The sequence below is a fragment of the Sprattus sprattus genome, assembly GCF_963457725.1.
Source record: "Sprattus sprattus genome assembly, chromosome: 4".
NCBI classification, from domain to species: domain Eukaryota; kingdom Metazoa; phylum Chordata; class Actinopteri; order Clupeiformes; family Clupeidae; genus Sprattus; species Sprattus sprattus.
In genome coordinates, this window is record NC_137923.1 from 3,751,285 (window position 1) to 3,770,236 (window position 18,952).

The window sequence follows — 18,952 nt, forward strand, 5'->3', positions numbered from 1 at the left end:
GGCCATTGGTTTGACTGTTATGTGCTATTTTTGTGAACCTGGACATAGCCGTAAAGCCCCTGTATCATGACAAGAATTGCCACAGTCCAAAGCTGTAAAGATAAACAATCCAGAACACTTAAAGCGGCCTCCTTTGTGTTGTATGGTATGGTGGGTCTAAGCTGAAGGATTCACCCTGAAGTGAGGCCCACAATGCCCAGGTTCATGCTGTCATTTTACACTGAATTCTTTAGTCTTCTTTTGTCATGGTCTGGCATTAGAGACATGAGAAGGCTCCATTATAAATATGAACTGAGTATTTGACACGATTTAACATTTGGGAGGTTTGCAGTGGTTTGAAGTCCCAGAAGACTTCACCTCTGCAGGCCCATATTCTAGGCTTTCATGTTAGCCCTTTGCACAGTAATGACTAGCCTTGGTTACGTATGCTGTCAGGATTACTTACAGTGATTCTTTAAACTTGGGTATTTTGACTTATCACTGAATGCAGACTGCACATTTTGTAAATGTATGGACATATGCCTTTCCATGTGAATCAGGCAAAAGGAGAGCTATCCATGTCACAGACGATTGTTTTGGCCCTTGGAAACAAAACACACCACATTAATGCTCAAAGGAGTCCACACTTTACTGTCCTGTGGGAACAGTTATGTTTACAAATGAGCATTGCATGCCATTTTGCAAAGAGTGACAAACGCTCAGCCTTATCCTCTCTCCAGATAGATCCGTTGGAGAGGGTCTTATCTGTGGTGTGCAGCCAGCCGCACTGCTTTACGCCGGCTTGTGAGAGGGACTGCAAAGACAGATTCTTTGCCTTTGCTCTGTTTACAGGGTATAATGGGCTACATAATGCTTTCACATAGCCATGCTACCTTGTTATTCCAATGTTATTAAGCTGATGATCGCCAAGACAGAACCTGTGTGGGTGGGGGGGGGGGGGGGGGGGTCACATATACTTTCAGATTTACAGAGGCTAAATTAAAATGCTATTCATCTACTAAGTGGACTGATATCTTGGCTTGAGTGAGTTTCTTATCAGTGCCCACATGTTTGTGACTAATGCTGGAAAGTTAAATTCTTAACAGATGCATCTGGCTTTGATGATGACTAGAGCCTGACCAACAGAGGATTTTTAAGACCGATACCAGTTTCGATATTTGATATGATATATTGGTCTATGTATATAAGATTTCCCCCAACATTTTGCAAAGTGATTTCAAAGTTTTGATCAAGGTCTTAGGTGGGACATCATTTTGTTTAAATAATTATTTGGTATGCAACAGCGCTCCTTTTATTAATAAGCATAGGTATTGTATGTTGTTGTTTTATAGATTAGGTTTGAAGTTTTAACTGTCACAATGACTAGTCTACTATTAATGTATTCACTGTGTCTCTTCAGTTCTATACAAGCTAGGCTACAAGAAAAAAAAAGTTGTAACCACTATTTGTTACCCTTTTAAACAGCCATTGTAAACTATGCAGTACTCAAAGTAAATGGCAATGTTAAAACATGAACATGAAATGAAGGGGTATCTGAATCAGAATATTGAATATTCTTCAACGTTAATTTGATGTTCACTCCCTGTGGGATAATTTCTAATGCACCAACGGTTAAATGTGACGGTTGTATGTTGCAGTGAGTCGCTCAGTAACACACTGGTCAACAACAGCGAAACATTGCGTGTGCAAACAGAATGCCCCCAGCCCAGTCTGGAACATTATCTTCCAGTTGGAAACTGTTCTGTACTGAAGGTTTGACATGCAAATCACAGGTATATCATGTCATTGTTGCAGAATGAGACTAGACTATGTGTTAACCGCTCTTTAACATTAGTTACTTTCTACTGGCTAACCATAGCAGAGGCTAGTTTGTGGCTAACTTAGAAACCAGACATTGTGTGAGATTTGTAAACAGAGAAAATTATAGGGCCATTGTTCAGTTACTCAATACAACTGCCTTACTGTTTCACAAATAAACCAACAATCAAGTTAGTCTGTGTCACTAATGCTAATGTTATCTTGGTTCGACAGTGGTACAGGAGGTACAGAAGTCGTTTAGTAATCAGAAGGTTGCTAGTTCAATTCCCTGTCGCATCCTTGAGCAAGACACTGAACCCCTAATGGCTCCTGATGTGCAGTGTGCCATCAGTGTAAATGTGTCTACATGTGTAAGTCGCTTTGGATAAAAGCGTCTGCTCAATGACTAAATGTCTGCTAAATGTCTAAATTTAGCTGCTGAATGTAAGATATGAGGTGACTGATATGGTACTAGCTGTAATGTAACTGCAGTAAAACCAGGCATGGCTGACATGTTTATTTTTGTTCTGTAAGCAGAAAAGCACACGTGACTTTTGTCTCATCAGAGAAGCTGGGTGTAAATCTTGTGATAATGAGATAGTCTAAGTTATAGACTAAGCCTTGCATTATTTATTATGCTAATATTTGCTGTTGCCTATTACTTGTGCGAAACCTTGTTCAGTAGCCTGTAGCCAGTGTTGGGAATGCATGTGTTTGCTCTACATTGGATTAGCCCAGAAGGGTTAAAAACTGTCGTACTGTCATGCTATTTAGATACTTTACGTGATTGTCGGCCCTCATGCACCAAGCTTGCACTAAATAAGGAAGCATTTGTCTTACTCCATGATATGGATGCAATCACATTAGTCATAATTAAAGTTAGTGGTTTGTGGGTCGGGTTTCGGGGTGGTTTGAGATGAGCTACAGAACCAGGGATCGCCAAATCCTTTCAGAAATCTAGCAATTTGACTTTCTCATGTAACCGTGTTTTACATTTTATTCTCCGTCAGTGACTAGAGATCAGACAGATACAACTGATATGACCGACTGATAATAGTATCCAGCACTAGCCACTGGCTCTCAGCTGTGTGCAAGTGGAGATGTGAAAGAGAGCGAGCCTCTGCCAGGGCTCTTAGCTCCGCATCTGCCCCCCCTTTGTCCCATCAGATCCTGGCCATCCTCTCCAAACTGCACTCCTCAGCTGTTTCACTCCCTCTGGGCTCATTTTCATTTGCAGATCCTTTGCCAACAATGGACAGAGCTATGCATAGCCTCCCGTGCCCCCAGCTGATACACACTGCGCCAGACCCCCTGTTTATATGATCCTGTCCGGTGGGCAGTGTTGTTGAAGGCTTTTCAGTTACTGGTCCTTCATACCAATTTGTCAGACAAAAGGAAAAATGCTCACCTCCAGAGGAAAATCCTACACTTAAAGCTAGGGTAGGGAATTTATTTTTAGAAGCATTTTGTTTTGTTATGGTTCTTGAAAATCTCGTTTCATCCTGACGGCAATGAATAAATCAAATGCTTCGATAATAAAAAAGCATACAATCCGTCATCTGTGGCAGTCACAGGGCTGTAAAAAGCCTCTCTAATCCTTTTATTGAGTCGGAGGACTACCTTCCCGCCTGCATACCTACCTACCAACCTGCCTTCCTACCTACTTACCTGCCTACCCACCCTCCTGCATACCTACCTACGGCTACCTACAAACCGGCCTTCTTACCTTCTAACCCACCCACCCACCCACCTGCCCGCCTGCCTACCTCCCTACCTAGTCTTCCACAAGGCCTCGACTGCTTCACATTCAAGACATGGCATTGTGCCTACTATTGTAGATTTTGCACTGATCACCATGACGTCACTTATCACCATGACGTGTTTGATCACCATGACGTGATTGGTCATGTTGGTCAGGGACATGTTCTTTACTGGGTCATCTCAGTATGCACTCAGGAGATTTGTCAGTGCTGTCCACCGTGGCGTTTTCTCTGGAATTCCAGGCCTACCAGAAACACATGAATGCGCCTCTGTTGGAGGAAATCAATTATGTTTTGACATGATAGCAGTTATGACAGGGGATTTCTCTGGCTGGATCCTCACAAGGAAATGGAATGCATGCATGCTTGATTCAGCTGGGGTTTTTAGATGTCATTGCCCTTTATTATACTCGATTAGCACCAACGCCGTCCCCAGAGGTGAGCAGCCGATGTGCTGTTGAATATGACAAGGATGCAGCCGAGCTGGAGATCAGTAACGGTTAGTTTATTTAGAAGAGCATTAATGTGCATAAGGCCTATAATTAAAAGGTTGTAAGTTGACACTTAACAAGACGGCACATTTCATTCTTTTTATTTTGATTTAGATATTCAATCTTTGCCTGATGCTAGCTGTGAACGTAGCCTCTCCAGAGGCCGACACGGTCTACAGGAAGACAAACCTTTGTGCTCTGTTTAAGATACTGAGTGAGAACGTTTGGATGTATGCATGACTGTAGGGCCCAAATTTGGTTGCCCTTGAGCTGGAGGTGGCGATAGGAAACGAGAGGTACCGCTCCTCAGAGGCCTCCCTGCCTTCCCAGCGTTGCCAGTCATCTGGAAAGCAATGATGTGGTCAGGTCGCCCATGGAAAGTTTCAACTTAAACCGAGGATGGTTGGAAAAAGTGGTTGTATGGATTTTTTCCCAAGGTTTAATAAAAATAATTGCTGCGTTTTTATGTCAGCAGCCAGACTTTCTTGTTTTTCTATGCACTTCTGAGTGCCACTTGAATGAATAAGTGACCGATTTGCATGTGCTTTTCTAATAACTGAACTACTTTGCCACTCTTTTTCATGGTAACATCAGCAAAAAAGAGAGCCTTGAATAATTTCTCACTGAGCAAGTGTTTTAAGCTTACATTAGCCTGCCTCTGCTGATTAGTCGAACCATGCTTATTGAGTCTTTGGAGACTCTTTGAGTATTGTGAATAAACTCGTTAATAGTCTATTTATTTTATTTCATCTAACCAAAAGTCATGACTTAGTTGTTTCTCTTGGGTATTAGATATGTATGCCTCAAATGGACACCAAATATGCAGCAGACAGTACTCAGACATGAAAATGACCTGTAGCCACACATCACAGCCCGGTGTCAGGCGCTAGGTAGATGCCAACTGTTGATAGAGGTCTGATATGTCGATCTCCCCAGGAGTTAGTTATGGAGCACAGGACTGTTTCTCACTTTTAGGTCTCCTTGGCCTTGCACTGTAGTGACGTTTTAATGAACATGTGTAATCTGTGACACTGTTGGTGACTGTCCACACTTCTGCTCCCCTGAAAGAAACTCTGACACAGAAGGCTAGGGGCAGGGTCCTTGTGCTTGGTGGTATTTTCGGCTGAACAGCACTCTGTCTTTTCTAACCGTCTCGAGTAATGGAAAGAAAATTGCTTGTGTCATTTGGAAGTTTGGAGGAGGAGGAGGAGCTGAGGGGCGGCAGCGTGCTCCCACCGTCAGCGCGAGGTCCATCTGCTCTCGGGCAGACAGCACCGTCTGCTTGGAGCAGTAGACGGATTAAAGACAGTCTGTGACCCTGCCCACTAATCACAAAAATACACTAGTGAATAGCCTTTGTTTTCATATCAAATCATTATTTGGTCTTTTTTTTTTTCTTTCTTTCTGCCTTTCTGCCCCTCTCAATATGATCTCAAATGGCTTTGTACTAGAATCTCATAGATTAAACTGCTGATGGAGCTCTAATCTCCATGGCATACTAGACTGTCGGCAGCCAGTCAGTGAATATGAGCTGTCACGATGTGTAGAAGGCAAATAAACTGCCAACAGCTGTTAATGACTTATTGATACTGTGAAATTTGTCTCTTATGTATGGATATTCTTTTCTTGTGGACGGCAGGTTATAGGATACTACAAGGACATGGCAAATGAGACAACTCTGCTATAAAAAAAAAACTGACATTCAGACAGGAGTCCGATCCCGCAGGAACGCTTATAAGCTCTTGAGGGAATGATGAAACAATTCCCAGATTTGTGTAACCGTTCTGTAACATATTCTCCAGACAGTAGCCTCATAGACGTTCCCACCACAAATGAAGAGCTCCTTCCCCCTCCCCAGGTTCACATAGCTATTGAGCCACATGGGCAACTTTGAGGTAATTGCCAGTGAAGAATTCCGAGAATAAAGGGCCTGGAATGTGAAACAGCAGGGAGGGTGGGAATGTTAATACTGCAAATCACAATTTAGAACTTGATCAACCGCCTCTCCATTGCCCAGGGATGCATCCTAGAGGCTAGAGAGACTGTTGATCTGATTGAAGTGACGAGTCAGTGAAGTGTTTCCTTATAGCACGCAGGGATGCCTAGGTCCTGGCATCTAACAGGCTCGCTCAAACAGTACTTCTGAGACTGCATTTCAGTTAAGCATGATGGGCTGCATTCATGTATTACAGAGAAGTCGCCATGATGCCATAACATTAAATTAGCCTAATACTAAGGTCCAATAAGATCAGCGTTTTAAATGTGTCTTTAAGCTGGCCGTTAAAGATGTTGCCCAGGAAAAAATATAAGAGGAAATAACCTTCCATGTATAAAATAAGTTACCTCAGTGTTTTTCATAATTTTTTTGCTGTCCACTTTTATTTAGCTGAAGTTGAACTGAAGAGAAGAAGACAGTTTAACTGTAAGATAACTGCTATTGTGTGTCACTTTAGGATTGAGTTGTCTTGGTTAATTAATTATTTATTTATTTATTTAAACATCAGCTTTTCTGGCCCCCTCTCTGACTATCAATAGAGCCATCACAATTAGTAATTTGTATTTACTCAGTGCTGTCATGCTCTGAGTTCACAAAAAAAGCCATTGTGTTCACGAGTAGTGCGATAGTCGACATGCTGAAAACCAGATAAAGAATGAGGACTTATTTGTTTTTGCTTTTGCCATGGTCGAGCTGTCGTGTCTTTTTTTGGAAACTGGTCTCATTCCTAACCCTGTCCCTCTGAGACTGCTTTTGTCGGCCTTGGCCCATTGGTCGAGGCTTGGCTTCTCTCTGCTCCACTCCTGTGACTTTCCTCCCGTTTCCTCGCTTTCGTTTGGTCTTTGCTTTTTCTTGTTCCCCCCGGCCCTCGCATAACTGTTCCATCTTGACTCATGAGTGCTAATTGAAAAGAAGACTCGCTTTGTGACTTTGTACTTGGCCCTTCTTTTTCTCTCACTATGTCGAGGACTTGTTTGGCCACATTCTTAAAATAGCCTAGCGCTCTGACGTGTACCGTCCTGCTGTGGAATGTGACTGTGGCTGTCCAGAGTCCTCTGCGGCAGGAAGTTATGCAAACGTGCATTGCTGAGCATGGAGCTGTGTGATTACCATCCTGGACTCGCGGAGAGGGAGAGAGTGTGTTATGAGGGAGAGAGAGCTGGAGGCAAATGCTTTTTAAAACTGTAGACTGTTGTTTGACTATATCCGCCCTTGCCCAGATTTGCCTCCCTTGTTCTGTTGCTACTCTGGAAATATGGATGTGGCTAATTCGGTCCTCAGACATTAATATGGCTCAAGATATTTCTCGTTAATCTTATCTTTGTGTATATGCGAGTGCTGCTTTGAGAGTGGATCTGGGCCATGACTATCCTGACTCTCTCATCCATCTCAAGTCCCTCCCCCCACTCTCTCTCTCTCTCGCTCTCTGCCTGCCTGCCTGCCTGCCTCTCTTTCTCCTCTGGTTCTTTTTCTTCTCATCCCACTCTCTTCTCTCTAGCCCTTTGAAATGGCCATGTGTGCCTGCTGTGTTGTGAGAGCCCCGACTCTGTCCTGCACAGGCCTGCCTTCTGAGCAGTGAGAGTCCTAAGAGGATTCGCTCGCAGTGTTAGCCAGCCTCAGCTGCTGATTCACAGGTTGTGTGAGAGCGTTGCCCTCGCTATTTCATTCGGGCCGTCTGGTGTTGGTATATGTGGTATTATATAACGTCTTCAGTAAACATGGAAAATGAATTAATTGGTAGGATCACTTCAGAAGGTTTCTTGAGTGAATGTACTCCCCCTTCAATAACATCACAGTTCATCATTTGGTTACCTATAGCATTACTGAGGACCATGTGTAGTCCTATATAGTGGGGTGTGTGGCATGATGTGTACGTATAAGCAGTAACTGCTCTCCACTCTAAACCACTGCTTTGACTGAGTGCCCTGCTTGTGTGCGAGACAACCCGGGATTACAGTAGATTAGGTTAAATCCTGCTGATGTCACTTATGCCACAGCCTGGTCAGATCTCCGATCACTCGCCTCTTCAGTTCCGGCTCCCAGCTCTTAATGTGTTTACATTCAGATGCTGGTACTACAATCTGATAGGGTGGAAAATGGGGAATCTATTATTTGAGATTATACAACTGTTAAAATCTTTCTCTGAATTTGTTATGTTTTGTATTATTAAATTGATTGAGTATGTTTTTCTCTGACAGTCACCTTTAATGGTTTTAGGGTTGGCTGATTACCTGTTAGCAGTTGTCATGGGAACACTTTGCCAATGTTGTTGTGTCAGAATTTTCCTGCACTGTGCAAAATGGGACTGTCCCCTGTAGATGACCAAGATAACTAGTGTCAGGCCTCTGATATTTTATCTGTGTGAATCTCAGATCCAGTTTTAAACAGATATTCTGGATTCTAACAACTTTGCTTGTTTACACTGAACCAAACAAAGCCAGCAAAATGCTGCCCCATTGTGTGTTCTAGCCAGCAGAGCCCTGACATTTAACATGGTGTCGAGCGTGACTTAGAATGCTGGGTTCGAGACAACTTGGAAAATTGCACTAGAACGACATTTACGAGTTGTCTTGAACGTGCCATAACAAAGGCGTTGACGAGCATTTCCTTCTTGTTACTTTAAAAACCATGCTGGGTGAGGTTAACGTCAGTGGGCTCCTGTTAGTCTTGCACATTTATAGCAATGTTCAGACTAGTTGATGTGCGTCATGTTTAACACGTTAATGCTAATCATATCGGATCTGTGTGAACAAGGTCTTCTGGCAGCACAGTAGACTTTTGCTGTAGTTGGGTTAGTTGGCAGGCTGTGTCACCCCAGCCCCCATCTCCCCATTTTGTGTTTGTACGTTTTATACAGTACGTCGAGGCAGAATAATAGTGCAACAGTCCCGCTTTGAACAGACTGTGTAAATGGGACAAGGAATTCCAGGGCTTGTTTGGGACACACTGTAAAGGATGATGAGGATAGTCGGTCTAACCAAATACACCAATAGATTGTTATTTTTCCTTAACATATCGACTACAACAGATGTTTTTGGTGTACTCCATGTTTTTGGTGTACTCCTGTGTAGTCCTGAATTAACCCATCCTAGGTGATAATATGATTGCTTTTATTTTAGACTTTGAAATTGAGAGGTAGGTAGGAGATGATTGTGCTCAGATAGAACAGTAGTTACAGTGTTCCACACATTCATAACTCTGAGTGAAACACAGTAATGGCGGTTCTTGGGGAACAGAACTGAAGTGAACATTTGTCCTAATCTCCCTGTAAAAAGAAGAAGGCATACCTCCTCCCACATATCCAATCACCACTGCCTGTCCCCAGTGTCCCGACTGTAGGCATGATTTTAATTCTGATATTTCCTCTTTCTGTCTCAGGTTTTTCAGCTATGATATGTCTGATTGATGAAATGCCAAATGTGGTACTTTGTGTGTTAGCTTAATATTTGAGCCTCTTTGCCTCTGATGCTCATGTCATTAGCTTGGACAGATATAATTGTTGCATGTTATTTGAAGTGGACTACACCCATGTATTTAAGCATGTAGTACAACCTCCATGTATCTTCATCATTGGCTAGGAAAAATGTTATTTGGTAGATTCTCAATATTACATGATTTCACTAAACTGCCATACAAATGATGTCATGTAAAATCAGCAAAAACCAATCAGATCAAAATCAGTTTAGAGAATTACAAATGTTTACAATGCCACTGGAGTTTGATCTTGGCTTTGGAACCAAACGAGACTGAGCTGGCCAGTGCTTAAGCCTCTACCAAGGGATTTTTGACCCAAAGCCACAAAGACTGTAATGTAATCGAGGATTTGTTTTGATCATATGGGCCCGCTATTGGTTTCAGTTGTTCACTTTTATAGGTTGGGTATTTTTGCCCCTTTTCTCTGTTTTAACTGGCACATGGGTAGGACCCAGATTGTATTCTATTGTATTGTGAGGGTATATCTTGGAAAAAGAGAATCTAAACAATCCCAAAATGGCCTTCTATGTACCACAGAATGGCCAAAGCATAGGCCACCTTGTTTATGTGTTTTGTTTCTAATTGTTAAACATGTTTCCTCTCCTCTTCAGGATGGCTTGGATGCGTTGGTTTACGACCTGGACTTTCCTGCCCTGAGGAAAAACAAGAGCATTGACAACTTCTTGAACCGATGTGAGTACCTTGCATGTTTCATTTCCCTTCCACACAATCACACTCTGGATCTGTCTTGATGGAAAGTGGTCTGTCACTCAAACCCATCTAAACAATATAAGCTGGTGGGGTGTTTTTTTTGGGTCAACACCCCCGTCCCGGCCCCGCACAGCATTGTGTCTGGTGCTCTGTGCTCCTCCACCAACAAAAGGGCTTTCAGAGCGGCTGGATGACCCACATGGTGTTCCACATGATCTCGTCTCACACGTCGGCCATTACAGGAGAGAAGCCCCTGTGAAACCAGAGTTTATATCTCTGATGTGTACGCCTCACCGTTTTAATCATATCACAGACAGATAGACGGACCACAAGCTGTACTGTCTGGGCACTCTGTGTAATTACAAACTTGCCACTTCCAGTTGAGGAATTCCGTCTGCGCGTCTTTTGTTGTGTCTGCATCTCGAAGGTCTGAAATGTAACTGTGTGTAGCTCTCTGGGAAGTGAACCATAAGCTGTATATAGAGTTGGCAGCTGTATTCCTTTCTCAGGAAGTGTAAAGTTGAATTATTCAATTATGCAATTAAAAAAGGCTTTTCTTTATGTTGGAATGTTTTTCTTGATCTGAAGAATGCTGTAGAAGACCAAGCTCAATGAGCATTATTGAGCCTTTTCAGAGGGGCTTTTAAGTCTATGCTATGTAACATGCTATGCTATGTAACATGAAATGTAAATGGGCCCGACGTAGGCCCTTCATATTCTTCAGTACCTGAATACCGAGTACCGTATGGGGAATACCACATGCGTAACCACACTTACCCTTCCCCTAGGCTTCCCCGGTGGCACTGTTTATGCTACAGGCTCTGATATTCTTCACAGCCAGTATGTCTAGAGGGTCAGCTTCTAGGGGAGGAATATCACAGGAGAATCCTACAGAGTGCCCGTCTATTATTGCCAATAAGTTTCATCCTCTCAGCAGCTGGGACATCATCTGCAAATGCGTTTTTTCCATTAGGATAACACCTAATGATTCAAGGCTTAGATTTTCCGGGAATTGTGCCACCAGCTCGACTGGGAATTTGGCTCAGCGCAGTGGCTTGCCCAGTTACTGTATCGCAGTCCAAGTAACCCCAATGGGAGAAGGTGGAGCAGCCTCTCCAGTGTATACACTCACACTCTGCTAATTCTTACAGGCAACCTGCTTGATCTTCATAGCTGCATTTTCATTTTGAACATGTATCGTCACCTTAGTGACTCCATGACCTGACAAGTTAAGACTCCAAGTTCAAAGGAGGACCTCTTAAGTTGTGCCGTTTATTGGTCCTACAGCGAGGTAAATTAGTTTCTTAATATCTGTTTACTGTACTTGCTAGAGGAAGATAGAGGAGCAGGGAAAATAATTGTTCAAAGCTGGATTATGAACAACTGAGGACAAGCACGGATGTGTTTTATTGTGATTGATGTGGTACACCACATCTTATTTTTGTGAAGGGGGTGGGGAGAGAAAGCTTGAAGAGTTGAAGAAGTGTCCCTTTTAATGTCTTACTCTGAGAGGTCTTGTAGCAGTGTTGGAACATTGGCAGTGAGGATGAATGGATTGACGTTTATTGTCGGAGAGACTGGTCACTAGTGGTTTGCTTGCCTCAGGGGGTCTTCAGTGCTTCTTTCTTTGTGGAGACTGAAGTATGTAGTCTAGCACTCTCCCCTCAGTGGTATTTTACACACATCACTTGAGCTCCAGCGCTTCCTCACCACCAATGCATGTCGAGGGAAATTGATTTGGTGTCTGCAAATTCTTGTGAAACTGGCTTACCATGCTGCCTCTGCACAGGCTCACTCACACACACTCACTCGCTGTGTGTGTGTGTGTGTGTGAACGTCAGAACGGTCATGCTTAAACCCCCTCAAAAGAACTACTCTGCGAGATCTGAAACCGTAGTGTTTGGCCGATGGGATTATCCAGTGCAAAAACTGTGCTGCAACTTGAAACGGCTCACATTCTAATGTTCTTTTCTTTAATACCCTGCCTTTTTATTTTTAGATCAATTGAACTTGGGTGAACCCATACAGACCCCCCCCCCCCCCCCCAAAAAAAAATCAGCTCTTTCTGAATGTATCAGAAACAGCCCTGCCGTTCAGCCCTGACCATATTTGGCTGAATGCTATCTCTCCCTGGGGGAGACCGAGCAGTTTCATGAGATAAAACTCAGACTCTCTCTCTCTGTGCACTCGTCCTGATAGAAGCTCTCAGTGATGCATGAGTCATTGCTAGTTGCTCCCCGCGGACCTCTTTCATAAACACGGTGAAAATTATATCACGAAGGGAAGCCTCCCCCAGCTGAGCTTTTGGGACGGTGGCCATACGAACGGCAGCCTAATGACTGTCTGCTTCTGTAGGTGGGAGGTGTCTGAGCACCGCCGCTCGTACCGCTGCCGGCCCTTTAGTGTCGCTCTTCATTTTAACGTCGGTCCGGTCGTGACCGGCATGTAGAGAGCCGACATCAGGCCTCGGCAGCCTTGTCAGTCAGTAAGCTCCACTCTGGAACAGATCGTCTCACGAATACAGCCGCGGGCACACCGCCTAGTCTAGCCAGAACATCAGGCAGCGTGGTGACTCAGTGGAAAACCATTAGGAATGAAGTTGAAGAGATGTGCCTCAAGGCAGAGTAAATGAACACCATCATCAGCGATGTCTGATTTTTTTTAGTATTTTTATTTTTTTAAAGCACTAGAATCACGTCTTTGTGCTTGTTGTTACTAAGGGTTTGTATGCTAACTGTTCTGCCTCAATCCCTGTGCCCACAGACAAGGACACCATCAGTAAGATCCGTGATCTGCGCATGAAGGCAGAGGACTATGAAGTGGTGAAGGTCATCGGCAGAGGGGCGTTTGGAGAAGTGCAGCTGGTGGGCCTACTCACTCGTTATCTAAAATACCTCCATTGGGCCCACATCTGTTTGATGTTGCTCTGTTTTATTCTTCTTGTGGGCAAAACAACATTATAAAGAGAAACATCTGATCTATGCAGTACTGACCTGTAGAGGGGCCTTGTAATTTTGTAACAGCAAGACTGAAATGACACTGTATTGGTTTAAGATGTATTGTTGCTGCTCAGTGGTGTGGCTTCCCCCCCCATTTGCCCTGTGTGATGACCTGCCTTTGGGCTCATGGCCACTCTACCTTGATCCTCAGGTAAGGCATAAAGCCACACAGAAGGTGTACGCCATGAAACTTCTCAGCAAGTTTGAGATGATCAAGAGGTCTGATTCGGCTTTCTTCTGGGAAGAGAGGGACATCATGGCCTTTGCTAACAGTTCTTGGGTGGTGCAGGTATGGTGTTGTTGATATGAACCTGTTTACGTGGCATATATATACATATCAAAATTGGGACTTGTGTTGTATGAGTTAGTAGGCCTCAGAAGGTGTAGTGGAATCATTTGTGTGAGCCAAAGGGCTTAAGCTGGCATCATGTTTCCTCACCCATGTTGGGCATCATGTCAGCCCCCTAACTAAGCTGATGTGTCCCCCCCCCCAGCTCTTCTACGCATTCCAAGACGACCGCTACCTCTACATGGTCATGGAGTACATGCCAGGCGGTGACCTGGTCAACCTGATGAGCAACTACGATGTCCCCGAGAAGTGGGCCCGCTTCTACACTGCCGAGGTGGTGCTGGCACTGGATGGCATCCACTCCATGGGCTTCATCCACAGGTTACGCCCTCCTCTTGTACTTCTCCTTTCTTCACCTTCCTTTCTCTCGTTCTTCTTCTTTTTTTTCTTTTGTTTTGTTGTAACTCCCCCGCCTATGGTTGTTTGGGCTGGCTTCCCAGACATGGAAGGTTTGCTCTAGCCCAAGGTAGCTGTCAGTTTCTATACATCACCTCATCTTTTTTTTTTTTTTTAACCTTTTTTTCCCCCCTACAGGGATGTAAAGCCTGACAACATGTTGCTTGACAAATCAGGTCACTTGAAGCTGGCCGACTTTGGAACCTGTATGAAAATGAATAAGGTACATCATTGAATGATAAAAATGTAGCAGTAGATGCAGAAAAAAACATGACATTTGTGTTGACATGATCGACTGTAAATCTATACTACATGGTTTTGGTCACCTGTGGTTGGCTAAGTTGTTGTTGTTGTCTATCATGTTTTGTGACAGGACGGTATGGTACGATGTGACACTGCAGTAGGAACGCCTGATTACATATCACCCGAGGTACTGAAATCACAAGGAGGAGATGGCTACTATGGCAGAGAATGCGACTGGTGGTCGGTTGGAGTCTTCCTGTATGAAATGCTAGTTGGTAAGTTGTTATTTACAACCACAGCATACAGTATCAGTCAAAGGACACACCTTTTAATTTTTTGAGAAGTTTTTTTCTTTACTTTTATCATTTTCTACATGGTAGATAACACTTTTTTTGTTTAGAACATCATTCTATATGTGTTCTTTTGTAGTTTAAATGTCGTCAGTTTTAATCTACAATGTAGAACATAATACAAGTAAAGAAAACACTTCTCAAAAAAATGTAAGGTGTGTCCAAACTTTTGACTGGTACTGTATGTTTTGAAAGAGACAATTAGAATTGGCAGGCTGGACTGCAGTATTGGACATGTACATGTGTCCTAAAATGGAACAGACCGCTGTGGCTAACCTTTAGTCATTGTTTTGTTTGTGTGGGTGCACAGAGTGAGTGAGACATGGAATGTGACATTCAGAATTTGGAGACATGCATTCAAAAAACCATTCAGACTACTTTAGCTCACAGTGTGTGTGAACCAGAGCTTTAAGATACACAAAAGAAGAGAATTGTGTGGTGTTGATTTTTTTACACTGTACCTAGAGCATCCTGTAGTTAATTTCATGTGACCCGGTGAAAGCCTGGATGTTTGCCTAGGAGAGCCGGCGGGGACCTCGGGCTTCCTGAGTTAATTGTGTTGTAGTCTGGCGGCCCTTTGCCCCCGTAAAGTGGATTTCCTGATGATTTAACCCCGCAGGTGACACGCCGTTTTACGCCGACTCGTTGGTCGGGACGTACAGCAAGATCATGAACCACAAGAACGCCCTGACTTTCCCGGACGACAGTGAGATCTCTAAAGACGCCAAGAACCTCATCTGCGCCTTTTTAACAGACAGGTAAATCCCATGAGTAGGGAAATGACTTGATTGCCTGTGATTTTCCGACTCGTTTAAGAGATTTCTGGATGAATCGCGTCTTTGTTTTAGAGGTTTTACTCTTTTTTTCTGTCTCTGTGTGTGTGTATGTGTGTGTGTGTGTGTGTGTGTGTGTGTGTGTGTGTGTTGACAATACGTCACTGACATGTCTCCCCTCTCTCCGTCCCAAGGGAGGTGCGACTCGGCCGCAACGGGGTCGACGAAATCAAACGGCACGCCTTCTTCAAGAACGACCAGTGGACGTGGGACAACATCAGAGACAGTGAGTAGAACCATAAACCGGACTTTCATTTGGGGCCACTCACCTGATGTGTATTAGACAGCTACAGAGCACAGCACAAGCAGACTGCCTGCCTGCCTGCCTGCGGCACTCCTGCCGAGTTATTTGCTGGAATGGACAGAATTAAAAATGCCTCCATAAGTCCTTTAGTGGCTCTGATGGAGTCAGCAGTTTGGCTGCTGCCGAGGGAACCAGCTGCCAGCCGCACGGAGTTGGCACTCTTCTCTCCCAGTGTTCAAACATGTGCACCATCCCCCAGAATCCACCTCAGGGCATCTGGGGTCAGCTAGTCATTCGCCAGGGAGCATTGTCATTCCCCCACCCTTTTAACAACCCCCCCCCCCCCCCCCCCCCCACCCCTCCTCCTCCTCCTCTTTCTCCAGCCAGCTTGGGTGTGAGTTGGAGCAGGATGTGTAATGTAGCACCCCTCCATTTTGGGATCTCACCGTTTGTAAAGCCCTTTTAAATCTCTTCAAACCCCCCCCCCTCAATTTAAGATAAATTTTGTGCACATCATTACCAGTCAAACTGCTTGCTGAATTGGTGTTTTTTCCTGCTGACGTATAGTGACATGGTGGGCATGGAAACAGCATGTAATGACATTGAGACGGTAACACCATCTCCAAACATGCTGCTGCGCATTAAGTGCAGAGGGAAGACTTGTGAACTATAACTCCAAGCGGCGTTTATGTAAATACAAGCATACTGGAAAATTCTGCTCTGAAAACCCTTGCGGTCTTTTGAGAAAGCAAGGGCACAAAATGTTAGTATGTTTTTTTTTTTTTCTTTTTTTAGTTTCTTAAAAAAATAAATAATAATAATGTATTATATGGCAACGACAGTACGAGGGTTCTGATTGGCTAATGGGCAGTCATTCCAGCCGCATATTGCCCTCCTCGCTGGTCTGATACGGATCTGTATTGACCTCTGACGTCATCTTCAAAATAAGTGATATTGATAGACATCAACAGCCATGAGAAAATTCAGAAGCAGCAAAAATGTGTTATTGAAAGTGATGTTGAAGACTAGATACTATAGTTTTAATCACTTCTGTTGTTACTTAACTGTAAATTGAAGCCATTTTAGCTGAGCCGTGTTGTCCGTTTTCTATTGATCACTGTAACTTGAAGTAAGCAACAATTGGTTGCTACGCAACACCTGAAACACATTGTGTCGTGATAAAACTTAAGAGCTGAACAAAACAACATGTTTTCTATTAACAATTACCATTTATTTTCATTTACAAAAGGAAAGGAGGGAAAAATGCCATATAATAAACAACTTACTAACCTCGACCGTTCGGTCATGCCTGGAAATATCAAACTTCGGCTTTGACGTTAAAGCCTCAGTCTGATATTTCCGGGCATGACCTCACTCTCGGTTAGTAGGTAGTTAAGAACGTCCTTTTACTCTCCACCCTCCCATGCATGCCCCTAACGTTGTCTCTTCTTTGTGCCTGCAGCGGCGGCCCCGGTGGTGCCTGAGCTGAGCAGCGACGTGGACACCAGTAACTTTGACGACATTGAGGAAGACCGAGGCGAGGAGGAGACCTTCCCCATACCCAAGACCTTCTTAGGCAACCAGCTCCCCTTTGTGGGCTTCACCTACTACAGTAACCAAGTGTGAGTGCCCTGTTCAAGAGGAGGATGAGGAAGGTGTGCCGGGGACGAGTAGAGACCACATCACTCAGTGTTTAGTCTGTGCTCATTTTCGATGAGTCATGCACTGTTCCAAGCTATATTTAAGTTTGACTTTTATAGGAATTTTTTTCCGGGCTTTTCCTTACAGGAAGTTGTGCTTTTAGGATGATGTGTTTGGTAGCATGCCAAATGTATACTTTATTTATTTTTCGGGACGGTATGCTGACATTGTATTCATTCAAGTTTGTTGGCTATTCAGTGGGAGCACATTGCATTGTCGTGGGTAAACATTTTGCTGTGATTTATTCTTTAGGTGTCTTCGGCAAAGCACAAAGACAAGTGAAAAGCGTGGCAGCTCCACCAAGGAGGACAAAACCCATGTAAGTAACCCCAAGAGCTGGGCTTGTTTGTTAGATGAGTCTACTACCAACTAGAGCACAGTTTGACTGTGTGTGTGTGAGGGGATGAGAATGATAAGTGGTGTTTTCCGGTTGCCCTACAGCTGGAGAACCTGCAGAAGAGGATCTACGGGCTGGAGGAGCAGCTCCACAGTGAGATGCAGCTGAAGGACGAGATGGAGCAGAAGTGCAGGTCGGTACCCATAAGGGTCACACCTCGCACTCTCAGCTCCTTCTGATTACTCTGGGTGGACATTCTTTTCATGTTAGGTGAAACAGTTGTACTGATGAACCGTGTTTTGTTTGTTTTTAGGACCTCCAATACAAAATTAGACAAAATCATGAAAGAGCTAGATGAGGAGGTAAGTGAGCTCGTCTCGTGTGATTGGCCCCGAGCTGAACAATGTTCTGGGAGCAGTTTTGTGATATTTGTGCTGTCTCACTCCACCAATCAGATCAATCAGAGGAAAAACGCAGATGCGGCCCTGTCCCTGCTGGAGAAGGATAAGATCATGATCCAGCATCGTGCCACTGAGTACCAAAGAAAGGGTGATCAGGAGGCTGAGAAGAGGCGCAATGTGGAGAATGAAGGTGTGCACTTTCTCTTGGTCTCCTCTCTCTCTGTCCCTTCCATTCTTCCTTCTCTCTCTCTCTCTCTCGCTCTCTCTCTCTCTCTCTCTCTCTCTCTCTCTCTCTCTCTCTCTCTCTCTCTCTCTCTCTCTCTCTCTCAGGCATGTCTTTGTCTTATCCTGGTCTGGGTTGGGTTGGCCTCTGTGATGTATTTTGAGGGTTTAAAACCCTGTTAGCGTATAGAAGTGCTACAATAAGCACATAAAAACATACTGTTCACATCGTAATGTCACAGCTGAACTGCAGCAGTGACGTTTGTTTGTTTGTATTCAGTTGGTTTTAGATTTTAGTGGATTCCAAATCCCTTTAGTATCCCTATGTTTCTGTTTGGACTCGCATTTCAAGCTTAGCCATTTCCTCTATGGCCTTTTTCCTCCCTCCTGCTCTCTCGCTCTCTCTCTCTCTCTCTCTCTCTCTTTCGTTCCCTCCCTCCCTCCTTCTCCAACTGCGCGCCCAAACAGATGTTTAGCCCAAGTGGATTACTGGCAGCAGAAAGCAGCTTGACCTGGTTGTCTGACCCCTGGTGAACAACCCCTCCCCTCCCTCCTCCCTCCTCCCCTCCGCTAACTGCCTGCTTTGCTGTAGGCAGATGCAGCGTTGGAGGCAGCAGTGTGGCATGTGCGAGCGGTTCACACTAAGTG

General features: G+C 44.2%; 1 protein-coding gene across 4 annotated transcripts in view; it reads left to right on the forward strand.

Annotated features, from left to right (window-relative positions):
- rock1 (Rho-associated, coiled-coil containing protein kinase 1) overlaps positions 1 to 18,952 on the forward strand; it is a 38,218-nt gene that overhangs the window by 3,168 nt on the left and 16,098 nt on the right. For 3 of the 4 annotated variants that reach the window (XR_013968625.1, XM_080837289.1, XM_080837290.1), the window contains exons 2-14: positions 10,130 to 10,211; positions 12,993 to 13,093; positions 13,380 to 13,517; positions 13,723 to 13,898; positions 14,112 to 14,196; positions 14,347 to 14,491; positions 15,186 to 15,324; positions 15,534 to 15,625; positions 17,106 to 17,265; positions 17,597 to 17,663; positions 17,786 to 17,874; positions 17,995 to 18,043; positions 18,137 to 18,272. Coding sequence is in view for 3 of the 4 variants with exons in the window: in XM_080837289.1 (XP_080693415.1) it covers positions 10,130 to 10,211; positions 12,993 to 13,093; positions 13,380 to 13,517; positions 13,723 to 13,898; positions 14,112 to 14,196; positions 14,347 to 14,491; positions 15,186 to 15,324; positions 15,534 to 15,625; positions 17,106 to 17,265; positions 17,597 to 17,663; positions 17,786 to 17,874; positions 17,995 to 18,043; positions 18,137 to 18,272 (1,459 nt within the window). In the remaining variant the exon portion in view is untranslated. Of the gene's footprint in view, positions 1 to 10,129; positions 10,212 to 12,777; positions 12,854 to 12,992; positions 13,094 to 13,379; positions 13,518 to 13,722; positions 13,899 to 14,111; positions 14,197 to 14,346; positions 14,492 to 15,185; positions 15,325 to 15,533; positions 15,626 to 17,105; positions 17,266 to 17,596; positions 17,664 to 17,785; positions 17,875 to 17,994; positions 18,044 to 18,136; positions 18,273 to 18,952 lie in introns of those variants that run through there. The other variant, XM_080837291.1, reaches the window with a different exon arrangement.